This window comes from Erigeron canadensis, unplaced genomic scaffold (assembly GCF_010389155.1).
Source record: "Erigeron canadensis isolate Cc75 unplaced genomic scaffold, C_canadensis_v1 Conyza_canadensis_unscaffolded:28, whole genome shotgun sequence".
In the NCBI taxonomy this organism is placed as follows: Eukaryota; Viridiplantae; Streptophyta; class Magnoliopsida; order Asterales; family Asteraceae; genus Erigeron; species Erigeron canadensis.
This window is the reverse complement of record NW_025215690.1, coordinates 40,079-55,254: the sequence shown is the minus strand read 5'-3', so window position 1 is coordinate 55,254 and position 15,176 is coordinate 40,079. Positions and strand designations below refer to the sequence as shown.

The 15,176-nt window shown below is 34.8% G+C and overlaps 1 protein-coding gene across 1 annotated transcript; it reads left to right on the top strand.

Moving 5' to 3' along the window:
- Positions 1-2,776: 2,776 nt before the first annotated feature.
- Positions 2,777-12,723, top strand: LOC122584449. The gene is made up of 9 exons (XM_043756611.1): positions 2,777-3,184; positions 3,344-3,480; positions 5,835-6,042; positions 6,461-7,007; positions 7,438-7,689; positions 7,784-7,978; positions 8,440-8,514; positions 8,610-10,697; positions 12,205-12,723. Exons 1-9 carry the CDS (start codon positions 3,003-3,005, stop codon positions 12,487-12,489), a joined length of 3,969 nt encoding a protein of 1,322 aa, XP_043612546.1. The 5' UTR covers positions 2,777-3,002; the 3' UTR covers positions 12,490-12,723.
- The last annotated feature ends 2,453 nt before the right edge of the window (positions 12,724-15,176 follow it).

Here is a 15,176-nt window from a genome sequence, read left to right as displayed (position 1 = left end):
AAAGGCCAAACCTTGATATTTCTCTAGTTTTTCCAATCAGTTTTGGTGAATCTGACCCTGTTGATAAGTCAGATGTTTCACCAGACAATGTTTCCAGTCAATATGACATGGAACTAGCTACAAGGAAGAATACTACCAATGACACTTCATTTTATCCCTCCATTAGTTCAAATTCCAAATTCTCCAGTTGTTCAAGAAATGCCTCAAACTGGATAATTTCATGATGCAAATCGTGACCTCACTGACTCTGATGAGAATGTTGAAGAAGTTTGGACTGATCCTCGTCCAGTTGCAACAACTGGGAGGCTCATCAGGTTACTTGCAGGGATATTGTTGTACATCAACCTAGTCAATACACTAAATGGACACAAGCACATCCAATTGAGTAGATAATTGGAGATCCAAGTAGTAGGGTTCAGACTAGAAGAGCCACAAGTGAACAATGCTTGAACGTCACCTTCTTATCACTGATTGAACCGAAGAAGATTAGCGAGGCTATGGCAGACCTAAGCTGGGTAGAAGCAATGCAAGAAGAGCTTATCCAGTTCGAGAGGAACAATGTTTGGGAACTTGTTCCTTGTCCACCAGGGTTGAAGAAAGAACCCATTGGTACAAGATGGGTCTACCAAAACAAGATGGATGAAGATGGCAATGTTGTAAGAAACAAAGCCAGATTGGTTGCCAAGGGTGACTGTCAAGCAGAGGGTGTTGATTTTGATGAGACTTTTGCTCCTGTTGCTAGACTTGAAGCCATAAGAATCTTCTTGGCTTATGCAGCCCATCTGCAGTTCAAAGTCTACCAGATGGATGTCAAAAGTGCGTTCTTGAATGGAACATTGGAAGAAGAAGTGTATGTAAAGCAGACTCCTGGCTTCATCAACGAGAAGCATCCTCACTGGGTATATAGACTAAACAAAGCTTTGTATGGTCTTAGACAAGCCCCAAAAGCATGGTATGACACTCTAACTAAACATCTTCTCAAACATGGCTTTTAAAGAGGTGCGATAGATAATACCTTGTTTATTTTGAAAGAATAAGGTAATATCTTACGGGTGCAAATTTATGTTGATGACATTATATTTGGGTCAATTGATGATGCAATGTGTAAAAAGTTTTCAAAAATCATGTCAACTGAATATGAAATGAGTTTAATAGGTGAATTAACGTTTTTCTTGGGTCTTCAAATTAAACAAACCAATGATGGTATATTTATTAACCAAGAAATATATGCCAGGGATTTGTTAAGAAAATACAAATTTGATTCAATCCCATCGAAAACTACACCAATTGCAGCACATTTGAATTTGGACTCTAACCCAAATGGCAAACCAGTGGACCAAAAAGAATATCGTGGAATAGTTTGTTCACTGATGTATTTAACTGCTAGTCGACCAGATATAATGTTTGCAACATGTTTATGTGCCAGATTTCAGGCTAACCCAAAAAGAATCACATTTGCATGTTGTTAAGTGCATCTTCAGATACCTAAAAGGGTGTCCTAACCTTGGTCTTTGGTATCCCAAAGGCTCAGGGTTAGATCTAATGGGTTATACAGATTTAGATCATGCAGGTTGTAAGATAGATAGAAAATCAACAACCGGTGATTCAGATCCCTAATTTTTGCAAGTCCTTGTTATATTCTAAATCGAAAAGACCATCTTGGAAAGTTAGATGAGAAAGCAGATGAAGGGATACTACTCGGATATGCAACAATGATGAAGGCCTACAGAAACAAGAGAACAAAAACAATTGAGAATCTGTGAATGTAAGTATTGAAGAAGGTCGTTCAAATCCTACAAATTCTCATGTTGAATATGAAGATATTAATTTTGAAGAACTGGTTGCACCTAAGAACGAGCCTCCATCTAATCCACCAGTTGAATCTGGGAATGCTCAAACTCAGGGGGAGCAACCTATAGAAGAAGAAGAAGAAAATGTTCCAATCTTTGAAAATGTGTAAGCTGATCCAACTCCAGCTGAAAAAACGAATCTAAATCCATCAAATGATGCTCAAGCTGACTCAGATTCTACTATTCCAATCCAAGTTAATCAAGCTGGATCTTCTAATCTGAATCAGTCTAGTGTCCTAATTGCAAATAACCCAACTCATGTGACAAAATGGACAAAATGTTATCCAATTAACCAAATCATTGGCGATCCTCTCTTTGGTGTTAAAACAAGAAGGAAAGCAACAGGAAATTTCTACATGTTTGTCAATTTTGTGAGTAAGGTAGAACCCACTGAGGTTAATGAAGCTCTGGCAGATTCATCTTGGGTAAATGTAATGCAAGATGAGTTAACACAGTTTAAAAGAAACAAGGTTTGAGAACTTGTTCCAAGACCTCATCACAAAACTTTTATACTACATTATTGCTTTACATTGATAACTTTTACACCGTTTAAATAAAATTAATTATAGTACATATTTCAACCCTAAAAATAAGTACATTATTGCTTTACATTGATAACTTTTATACTAACGTCATTACAGTCACTCGTCTCCGCCATCGTCGTTGCATTTCACAGGTATCCTTCTAGTTTTGTAGAAAAGGAAAGTAGTTTTTCATATTTTGAAAGCATATAAAAATTTTGAAAAGACGTTTAAAACTATAAAATGGAAAACAATTTGAGATTGTTAAAATTTAGAAAATTAAAAATGAAAAAGAATAAAAAAGTGTTTTTTAAAAATAAATCGTTTTTTATTCACTTTTACATTCGGGTTTTTTTTTCTCACCCAGCAGAGGTCGAGAGAGAAAAGGAAGATAGATCACGTAAATAATAAAACCCACACGGCCACACACAACACAACATAAGTCTCCACGCAGCAGCAGTAGCAATTGCGGGGTTCAATTTCTTCAATCTGACAGTGATCGGTGAAATAAAGTAAATTAAGTAAAATTATTCCTTAAATTAATTAAGCGCACACACACACACACACACATATATATATATATTAGGTAGTAGTAAGAAGGTGGTTTCAGGAGGAAGTAGGAAGGGGGTGGATGATGTCGAAACTACCGGAGAAGGAGTATCATTGTGTGGGTGAAATGGAAATTGTGAAAGCAGCAAAACCTGGTTTTCTAATTGGTTCTATCCCTGTTTCTGTTTCTACTAATAATGATACTCCCTTTGCTTCTTCTGCTCTCGTTCCTTCTTCTTCATCCCCTACTACCACACCCACTCCGTAAGTTATCCCTATCTTACTTTTGTTCTTTCTTTACTCTATTATACAATTGAATTCATGTATGATTTGTTTGTTTTCCTTTTCTAACCTAATTATAATAGTAAGAATATGAATATTGTTATTGATTAATGGAATGGAATGATTGTTGTTTTCGAAAAGTGGGGAAGGAGCGCCTCGATACAGGGTGATTCCGACTCAGACTAATCTAAACACTCTTCCTCCTCCCAATATCATCCCCGATCAAGTTCTTCCCTTGGTTTCTTCTGCTCATTCCTACGCACCCACCGCACCACCAGGTATATAATCCACCGGCTCTTTAATGTGCATTTTTTTTCTTCTTTCTAATTACATTACACAAATGAGTAAATTAATGATGTGCATACTTTACTTTACTCTTCCCTGCCCTCCCATCCTGCCTTGCTAACAAGTTATTCAATAATTTCATTGCCACTAGTCAAATTACTCCATAGCTTTTAACATACCTCATTGGCCTATTCATTTTGAGATAGCCACGGGAATACCGGTTTCCACACCTACATTATTCACAAAAGGCTCAACTCTCTGCTGGAACCGGCATCCCTCTCTGTGTTTATATAGCTTCTGTTAATACACGATCATTAAAAATATAAAAAAACTACATAGAAACAGAATATGTTCTCTTTCTGGATTATCAACAAATACAGGAATAGTACATGAATTTTGCAAATGTTATCATTATGATTGATTCAAACATTATTGCATGACCTGCCAATAGCTGGAATGCTATGTTTACTGAACTTTCAATTTCTCAACAATTTTAAAGACTAGAAGGCAAGTTCTCTGACAACCATTGTTTTCTTGTCTCAGCTTTCAGGATAAACACTGTCTTTTAATTCAGAACTTTTGTGACATAAAAATTCTAACTCAATCATAGAAACTGTATCACAAGTTGTTAATCTTGGAAATGTAGTTATACTGTTATAGAGCTTTGATATGATTGACTTTATCTAGTCTGCATATTATTTTAGCATTATATATAAGAATAGGAGCAAACAATGTTTTCACAACAAGCCTCACAAGCTATAGGGCTTCATATCTTTGGGAATAATATGCCTCGGCTTTACAAGCAAATGTAAGCAGCTCGTATCATAGTGCTTTGGAGCTTCATAATTTATGGTTGCTGAGAAATTGGAATTATTTTTATAAATTTTGGTCAAGATCTTAATTATCGTTATGGTCTATGGTTAAGTTTAAATGATAGGTTATAGGAGCAACAAAATTGTAGGAATGCATACTTGTTTATCGGGAAATATATATGTAGATGGTACCTTTATCTTAAATGAGTAATATATGCATGAAAGAGAAGATACATGGTTTGCATCACAAGCGGAGAATATACATCCCTGACATGATTGTGTTTTGAAGTTTTAGTTGTAATAAACTCACATAAGCCTAAAGAGAAAGCCCACAAGCTTGAAAGAATAGTGTATTGTTTTTGGCAAAATCCTTACTTTTGTTAAATAAATTAGATACTTGAAATGATCACCTTCCATTGGCCCAAGTATCTGGATATTTGGACCCCTTGGAACTATTTGTTGATTAAATGTAATGATTGACGGATTGCCTAGTGGTAAAAAGTTGGTCTTCAAAGGTGAAAATACCTAAAGGTTCCAAGTTTGATTCCTAGGAGCAAAATATAAACCCCATTGTGACCACGGAAGATCACCCTCAACGATTCGGGGCTACTTTCAAAGTGGGTGGTCACAATGGCCAATGGGATTGGTCGGCTTGTAGAGTGGTTCGGATACCTAGGTTAACAAAAGAAGAATAAAAATCTAATGCTTGAACATGGTTAAGTGAAGCAAAGCGTCATCTAAGTAATGGCATTACTTCTGACTCTAATACTCTAATACTTCAATAAGCATCTTTTAGTTAGCTTAAGAACTCTTCAAATTCTACGAGGTGCCAACTCACATCTTAAGGCTTGTAAGCTTTCCCATAGAATATATTAAGTTTATACATGATTGACTAGCCCATAAAAATAAGGCTTTAAGCTATTTGTTTTGTTTCAATGTATGGACCCCAAAAATTACCAATGTACGTGACGTACTTTCAAGTTTTGTTCAATGTAGGTAATGAATCCTAAAATATACCAATGTAGGTAACATACTTTCAAATCTTGTTCCAAGACTAACAAAAAGTGCTTACGAGGCTACCTACATGCATAATCATATAACGACACGTCATCTTTAAAATTTTGTGTGTTGAAAGCAAGTATTGCAAGTTGTCAGTGGAACAAAATTTAAAGCATGTTACGTAAATTGGTATTTTTTGGGGTTCATTATTTACTTTGCCATATCAGTTTATAGCTAAAACCCTTACAATATCTAGATGATTATTTTGCTAGTTTCTTGTCACGTGACATACCTTCAAAGATGAAGTAGTTTTTTAAGATCGTATCTTATCTTAATATGGATGTCCATAATATCTTTCTCTCTATATATATATTTATATTAATATTAATATATATAGTATATAATGATCTCACATTTGATTCCATAACCCTTCGACTTATTATATGATTTTTTTTTTGTTTATGATCTTCAAGACAGATGTTTGAATAAGCCCATTAGCAGTGTCACCATCTAACTTTTCATGATTCACTGTGTAGATTTACCATATGAAAGTGGGGCTATGGCATCTAACCTTAGAAGGAAAGGAGAAGCCCTTGCTGTATCTGGTTTAACAGAATATGGAGATGAAATTGATGTTATTGCTCCAGCTGACATTCTGAAGCAAATATTTAAGATCCCATATTCTATGGCTCGGCTTTCGATTGCTGTGCATCGTATTGGACAGTCTCTTATATTGAACACAGGGTATATTCGATTTCTGTACAGATGACTTTGCCGTCTGTTATATTTCTCATTCAGATGTAATTGTTTTAATAATTACGGATAGCTTGGTCCAGGTTAATTTATATATTTCTATTAAGTTAAAATAGGAAATATCTATATAAATAATGATAACAGAAACACATCAAGCGGGCCAAAAGCTTTTATGGGAATATGGGATAATAGTTAAAATATATTATTATTGTTACAATCAAAATAGTAGAATTACTTCCTATTAAGAAATTATCTGGAAATAAGTGTTCTGAGCAAGCCCAATCTGTCTCCCTAATATGATAAATCTGTTCAATTCATTACTCATTACTCAACTGCCTGTTTCGCCCAGTTTGCCTGTTTCATCTCTACCATATTGGCTTAAAACTTCATAGTAATTTATGGATTGCAGGCCTGATGTTGAAGAGGGAGAAAAGTTGGTTAGAAGACATAAGCAGGCACATAGTGCAGAAAAGTCTTTGTTTTTGAATTTTGCCATGCATTCTGTCAGGATGGAGGCATGTGATTGCCCATCGTCTCAAAACTCCCAGTCAGAAGAGCTTCTCAATTCATCTTTTCTACCCGTAAATGGGGATACTGATACATCTGAGGGACACCCTTTGCCGTATTTTGGACAGCGAAAGGACAGTCATCAAGAGGAAGTCGTTGAATGCTCTGACTACTCACAAGCACAAAACGATAGTTTCTTTTTGGGAGGGAAGAAGAAACAAAGAAACAAAGAACGTGATGCTGTTAACAAGGTTTCACAGGTGAAAGAAAAGCCTAGACCTTCAATGCAAGAGTCCGATATGTATAGAAGAATGAACCGAGATGGATTCTTGAGGGTTCTATTTTGGAAATTTAATAATTTGAGAATGTTTTTGGGGAGTGACTTGCTCATATTCAGCAATGAGAAATATGCTGCAGTGAGTTTACACTTATGGGATATTTCGAGACAGGTTAGGTTTTATGACATGCATACTCATGAATGAAGATTTCGGTAATGTTTTATCTCTAACAGGTCAAATGGGTTCAATTAATTAACTTAGCTAAAAGGGAAATTGGTGACATGGGTTGCATGATTTGCATGGGTTGAAGGTTGCCCAAAGTCTTTCTGTAATGGATAAACCCTTCTAAATCTTTAATTGAATTATTTGCAATTATCTTTTTGGTAATCGTAATTAACACATCAGTTAATTACAAAAATTGGACAAAAAGAAGTGTTTAGGTTCACGGAGCTGAACTTGGCTGTCGTTGTCCCGTGATAATCAGTTTGTTCTAACCAGAACCTGTTTCAACCCTCTACTTAACCCCGCATCTTGTGGTGTCTGCTAATTCTGTTCAACTTTTTAGCTCATCTGCTTACATGTTCTTATTAATTTCTTTTAGGTTACACCACTGACTTGGCTTGAAGCTTGGCTCGATAATGTGATGGCAAGTGTACCCGAATTAGCCATTTGTTATCATAAAAATGGTGTTGTACAGGGATACGAGCTACTGAAAACCGATGATATTTTTCTGTCCAAAGGTGTATCAGAAGATGGCACTCCAGCCTTTCTTCCTCATATTGTCCGACAAAATGGCTATTCTGTTTTGCGTTTCCTTCAAGAAAATTGCAAGCAAGATCCTGGAGCTTATTGGGTACTTTTTGGTTCTCGTTTAGTCATTTTTTATTTTCATATATTAGTATTATGCTAGTTTTGTTGATTTCCGTTTGTTTTCTGGATATATATAGCTCTACAAAAATGCTGGTGAGGATAACATTCAACTTTTTGATCTATCTGTTGTTCCCAAGAGTCATGCCTCCAATAGTTGTGATGATTACTGTGGCGCCTTTATACCTTCTCTGATCAATAGAGGGAGAAGTGATTCTTTACTCTCTCTAGGAACTCTACTCTACCGTGTTGCTCACAGACTCTCACTTTCAATGGTGGGTTATATTCCACTAACATCTCTCTGTCTGTCTCTCTCTCTGTCTTCTCTCTCTCTGTCTCTCTCTCTCTCTCTCTGTCTCTCTCTTTCTCTCTCTCTCTCTCACTCTCCACTGATTCGATATACTAGTTAGAAAGTGGCAAAAATGGCTAGTTGGTTTGGGTCAGAATAAGTACTATAGGTCTTATCAGATTGGGTCGCAAGTTAAACAATGTTTTTTCCATATATAATGATTGAAGGATAAATGATTACAGTAACTCTATCATCACAAAACACCCAAAGTTAGTCTTAATGACACGTTCAGCCTTTGACCTAATTCTCTTAGAGCCAACTGTTTTTGTTTGATCTATTTGTCCTGTATAAGATTAATAGAACCCAAAAATCATCTCATGTATATGAACTGCCTTCGTTAATACTAGTCAGTAGATTGCTACTTATTTTTAACACATTCTGCTGCAGTCTTCTCATAACAGGGGAAGGTGTGCAAGTTTGTTAAAGAAATGTCTCGATTTTCTTGATCAGCCAGATCAACTGGTATCCTCTTTGTTTAATGGATGTACGTCTTGGCTATTTGTTACTATTACTTTTCACATGTTAGATTGATTATCACTGTATTATGACCCCAATAGGTTGTACGTGCATTTGCTCATGAACAATTTGCAAGGTTACTTTTAGATTGTGATGAAGATTTAGATTTGACAACAGAAGTGTTGCCGCTGGTCTCTGAAGAAACTGTAGTTCATGCTGAAGAAGAGCCAGATGAATGCTTCAATGGGCTCTCTGAATTAATAATCCATGACTATTTGAGCCCTAACAAAGAGGATGAATGTCGTCGAGATGCACCTAGATCCGGAGAACTTTTGGACCCAATTGAGACAGAATCGAGTGATACTGTAGCCCAACCAACTTATAACTCGGTGGTTCAAGCTAATGTTGATACAATCTCCTCTAAATTAGCAGCAATACACCATGTATCTCAAGCTATTAAGTCTCTAAGATGGACACGACAACTTCAAGGCTCTGAAAATTACGAAAAACCCAATCATAGTTCATCTTTACCAATTGACTTCTCTGTTTGTGCATGTGGTGATACTGATTGCATTGAAGTTTGTGATATTCGAAAGTGGCTTCCGACATCAAAACTAGATGACAAGTTATGGAAGCTCGTTCTGCTGCTTGGAGAATCTTATCTGGCCCTTGGAGAGGCCTACATAGATGATGGTCAGTCATATCAAGCCTTCAAAGTTGTTCGTTTAGCATGTTTAGTTTACGGGTCCATGCCACAACATCTTGAAGATTCAAGATTTATCTCATCAATGAGTTCCAGTTCATTTGAAATAGATATCCAGGATACAAAAACCATAGTAGCTCATTATCTTTTCTGGTCTAAAGCCTGGACATTAGTGGGAGACGTGTATGTTGAATTTCACTTGGAGAATCAAAAGATGGTAGAAACTGATGGAAAACCACCTGCTAGAGAATTAAAAATGTCTCCTGAAGTTCAGAAGGAACTCGAAAGACTCAAGAAAAAACTTGGGAAGTCTTACCATAGCTGCTCTTCTTGTTCATTGGTCAATTGTAGCTGCCAGAGTGATCGGGCTAGTAGTGGCAGTAGTGCAAGTAGTAGTAGCAGTAGCAGTAATAACCGGCCATTATATGGGAAAAAGCATTCTGAAAAACCCTTTTCTAGGAGCTTATTGAAAAATCCCCTAAATGGAATTGAAGTGGAGAAGTCTTGTAAAGAGACCGAACCTAGTTCAACTGAGACAAAATTGAGGAATGGTGGAATTTTCAGATACCTTCATGGTTATAATGACCAAAAAGATGCAGACCATAATCTGACTTCTGCTTTGGATTGTTATGAAGAAGCCATACAATGTTTAAATGGTCATTCTAGTAATCATACCGAGTTACAGTCCCTTTCCAAGAAGAAAGGATGGGTCTGCAATGAGTTAGGCCGAAGAAGGTTGGATCGAAAAGAAATTTCCAAAGCCGAACAAGCTTTTTCTGAAGCTATTAGCTCATTTAAACAGGTTTCTGATCACAAAAATATCGTCCTAATCAACATGAATTTGGGTCATGGAAGACGAGCAGCAGCTGAGGAGATCGTATCACAGCTGGAGCATCTCAGAAATCATCTAGGTTTCAATAATGCTTTCAGTCAAAAGCTGGAAGCTGCAAAATTACAGTATTGCGAATCACTCAGATTCTACAAAGCAGCGAAAAAAGAAGTAGATGCCAGTGATACTACGTGTGATCTTAGCAATGAAGTATATACCCAATTTGCTCATACATATCTAAGGCTTGGAATGCTTCTTGCAAGAGAAAATACAACAGCTAAAGTTTATAAATTTAAAATGGAATTTGGGAAGCATGAGATTTCGCCTAATGATGCACTTAGCGAGGCTTTGTCTATGTACGAGTTATTGGGCGACCTAAGGAAACAGGAGGCAGCTTATGCATATAATCAGCTTGCTTGTCACCAGAGAGATTGTTGCTTGAGATTCTTGGAGATGGATTTGAAGAAAAGTAATATATCCAAAGGTGAAAACAGTGTACTTCAAAGAGTTAAACAGTACGCCTCTATGGCCGAGAGGAATTGGCAGAAATCTATACAGTTTTATGGTCCGAAAACACATTCTACGATGTATTTGACCATTTTAGTAGAGAAAGCGGCTTTGTTGTACAGCCTGTCAAAGTCATCTCATGCGTATATGGTATGTAGGGCTCTGTTGCTTTTTATATTGCATTTTCATGTTCATTCATTTGTCTGCATGGAAATAATGTGTTTTGTTCTTTAGTTATCAATCCACTTCTTAAATGCCATATGTTAACACTTTTCTAGTTTTAAAAATATTAGTAATTTTTTGTCAAGATTTTCACTCTTAAAAATGTGTGTAAGTTTGAACATATTCAAGTGTGAAGAATTTCAATGAATCATAATTATTTTTATCATTAGAATTGTAGAAACTAAATGTTCTTGCTTATTAGCATCAACAAAAATTAAACTTATCTACACTGAAATAAGTAGAGATTAGCTTGGGACACCCAATTTCTTCCACAAAGTTTGGTGTAACAAATTGCTTCCGCACTATATTTTTGTTTTATACACGCTTGACAGTGTAAACTTCTTTTCCTACATGTATCGGTGTGAAAATTTGAACAATCTTTTAAACGTTTCGCTCTTCTAAATGTAAACGTTCTATCTACATTTTTGAGTGTGAACAAATTTACATATTTTATTCGCACTTTTTTACTGTATTAAACTTTTTTTTACCTAAACTTCTATTTATGCTTTATTAAATAAATTAGTGTGATATAATATATACAAAGTTCAAGTACTTCAATGATATAGTTTTATGAATAACATGGTTTAGGATATTCATGCAACAAAACTCATGAAATATAAAACCTAACGGAAGGTATTTTATATATATAACAATACAAGTGGCGTTAGCTACCGTATAAGCAAGCTGGCAGGCTGCTAACTCAGCATCCCTGCTTGTCTGCTTTTTTTTTTTTCTTTTAGTTTCTTAATTATCGTGACAGACAGGTTACTACATATATGCATCTAAGCGTACTTTTTTTTATTTTTACTTTTTTTATTTGTCATGTTTATATTTCATTTGTTTTTCTCATACATTTATTAATATATTAACTGTAAACGGTCATACTGTCTGTAGCCATGCCTGATTGATTCTATAATCTTATCTTTTTTTGTCATACTTTTACCCAATGTTAATTTTAGTTTAATTTTTTAATACATTTATTAGTATATTAATTTGTAAAGGGTTTTTTATGAGTTACTTCAAATAAGAAAACAGTTGATATTCGTTACCCACTGCCAAAGATCGGTGGTTAATCACAAACCAAGAGGCGGGAATAACACTAAAAGAGTCAATTTTTAAAAAGTCTTTGCATCACTTATTATTTTTCGTGTTATACTTTTTATTTCCTTTATGCTATGCTTTTGTAATGTACGTTTATCGTAATGTATATATCACCGACCTTATATATAAATATATATATATTGCAAATTTTACGTATTTTTATGTATTCCGGGGCAACGCCCGGATAAAAAAAAAAACTAGTTCCTTCATAATTAAATAGGCTGAAGCTGTACCCTCTAGTATGACCTTATTAATGAAATGGTTTGGGTCATTTTATAGTGTGGTACTTGCCTTCTATTGATGCTATTATTTACCTCGTTTCATCACATTGCAGACACTTGAATCTGCTCTGAATAGTTTGCTTGAAGGACGCCACGTCCCTGTAGATAGAGCTGCTTCAAAAAATGAAGATTTTAGAGTGTTTGAAAGATTTTGGAGTCAGCTGCAGATGACATTAAAGAGTATGCTAGCAATCACTCTGCCTGCAAGCGCAAAGAAATCTGTTGTTTCTTTCCAGCAGACTGGAGATGTCAAGAAACTAAAGGAACTTTACAAATTATCGTTGAAGACCACAGACTTCAGTCAGTTGCATGCCATCTACAGATTGTGGGTGTCATAAATGGTTGGGTCTTGCCGGTTTGGTAATTGTTGGGGTAACGACTTAGACTTTTTCTTTTGTTGTGTAGCTACATGCCCAATCTTAATTATAGATATGGGCAGCAAAATGGTTGGGTCTTGCCAGTTTGGTAATGGTTGGGGTAACGACTTGGACTCTTTCTTTTGTTGTGTAGCTACATGCCCAGTCTTGATTATAAATACGTGCAATTCTCTAGAGGAATGCCATCTTATCCAATACCATAATATTCCTGGTATAAAGTTGATTATGCTAATGTTAGGGTGAAGGGTGTAACCGGTTTCATTCCTAGGATCTTTCTAGGGTTAGAGATCAGCATGTCGGTTCGACTACGCCCATATGTCGGCTCTTTTTGGCATCGCAAAAACAAGGCAGTCGATTGTAGTGACCGTTGGAAGTGTGACTAGTTACCATTATATTTTATTTTTGAATTGTGGTTTTTTGAAATTTTCTATAGAAAATTTACCCACTTTTATTCCATCAAATATTTTCCCTCTATTTCATTTTACATTCACTCTTCCACTCTTTCATATATTTTATTAAAATGAATCAAAGCAACAAAAAATTGGCAATAAAAACCCGACCCAAGGTTCACGCACCACTACCTCAGCAACCATTCCGTCAGGCATCAGCAACTTATTCATCAAAAATATGATGTGGGCGGTTCTTTAAAAATCAAACATACGACGACCAAAACTTCACACATTTATTTAATGAACCATTTTTATTTTCAAAAACGAAATCAATTGCAGGACGAAGTCTCACCGGGTCACTTCCTACTATGTAGGAGCTAGCTGATTGTAGAACATAGTAGGAGCTAGCTTGTAGAACATATTGAAGATGAAGATGGGGTACAAGCTGATGAGCCCTTCGACGATGCCACCAGTGCGGGTTGGTGATCGAGGAAAACAAAAAAAACAAAAGCGTCGATAATCAATTGGTGTGGCGAGGATGAAGAGTTGCTAGCGAAAGCTTACTTTTATGTCTACACATCGTAACACCGGAGATCTAACAAAAGTTTGAATCGCTTTGGAATAGGATTCATACACACTGCAATACCTTATAAAAAACATTAAATCCACACAAGATGGAAGAAATTACAATCGATGTTAAAAGTATTTAGCGGCATTTATGCAAACATGGTATTATTATTATTATTATTTTTTAATTTTTTTAAACCTTTTGTGTAAACATACTTTGCCCAGCTATGCAAATGATGTCTAAAATGTAATATAAATAATAGGGCTAATTGCTTAAAAAGTACATAAACTTGTCACAAAAAGCTTTATTGGGTCTCCGTTATCCTCTTAACAGAATCTATCGACGTGTCCATTAGTTTTTATTTACCTTTATTAAATATAATTCCACCTCACTAAAACGAAATAAAACACATGGGGCCTATATATACATATATAAACATATACATACAATCAAAACCCTAAATTGGAAAACATATACTTTTCAAAAGTGTTGAAGTGAGGAAGGGAGTGGGGTTGGGATCTGATATATATTGTATGTATATATATATATATATATATATAGGTGCCATATGTTGGCTGAGGTGAAAATAATTTAGTGAGGTAGAATTATATTTAATAAAGGTAAATAAAAACTAATGGACACGTCGACAGATTCTGTTAAGAGGATAACGGAGACCCTACAAAAGCTGTTTTTGAAAAGTTTAAGGCCATAAAGGTCGCGTTTTTTGTTAGGACCCCAATAAAGCTTTTTGTGACAAGTTTATGTACTTTTTAAGCAATTAGCCCTAAATAATAAGAAAAGGTTAAATGGTTAAAACGATTATTGTGTTAAAGTCGGCTGATTAAAATGTTATCAAACTTATTTGAGATGACAAACTTTAGAACACAAATATGTAAGATGGTGTCGTTATTGCATTAAAAAAAAGTAATAATAATAATAAAAAAAAAAAAGATGTTCCCTCCATCCTATTTCAGTGCCAAACTTTTTTCATTTAACTTTGACTATAAATATTTTGTTTGTATTTTATAATAGTTTGAAGGAAACTTATATTATTGAAAAGTAAATCAAAAACCAAATCCATTTATATACTTTATATCAAATATTGTATGACACAATAAAAGATAATGACGGTCAATGTTCAAAGAAAAAGACTTTAAAAGTCTAACTATGACACTTAAAAAGAAGTATGTTTTTTCGTTTGTAAGAATTATTAATATTATTATGTAAAAAAGAAGTATTAATATTATTAGTTTGTTTTTTTGTTATTGTGAACTTCATCTGTCTCGTTATAAATAATCTAGTTTGACTTTTTGACTTTTTTTTATATTTTTTTAACTTAAATATAATATTTGATATAAAATATATGAATGGGTTAAAGTGTAAATGTAATTTTTATTGATATAATTTCATCAGTTATCCCATAATATAAATAAATTAGATAACGGTCAAAGTTAAAAGAAAAAGACTTAGAAAATTAATTATTATATAATTCAAACAAGAATATTTATAATTAAAATTAAATGAAAAAAGCCAATAAGATTAATGACACATTGGTACAGTCTTTGACCTTGAGAGAATGAGGTTCTAACTAGGTTTGAGTCCCACTTCACACATTTGTGCGGGTGAATTAGTATGGTTTTCAGGCATACATGTAATTTAGGACTAAAAGTATGATAGAATGTTGTTCAAAA

Coding starts and splice junctions, on each gene's coding strand:
- LOC122584449 (XM_043756611.1), top strand. CDS start 3,003: ATGATGTCGAAACTACCGGAGAAGGAGTATCATTGTGTGGGTGAAATG. Junction 3,185..3,343: donor CCTACTACCACACCCACTCC/GTAAGTTATCCC, acceptor GTTTTCGAAAAG/TGGGGAAGGAGCGCCTCGAT. Junction 7,979..8,439: donor ACAGACTCTCACTTTCAATG/GTGGGTTATATT, acceptor ATTCTGCTGCAG/TCTTCTCATAACAGGGGAAG.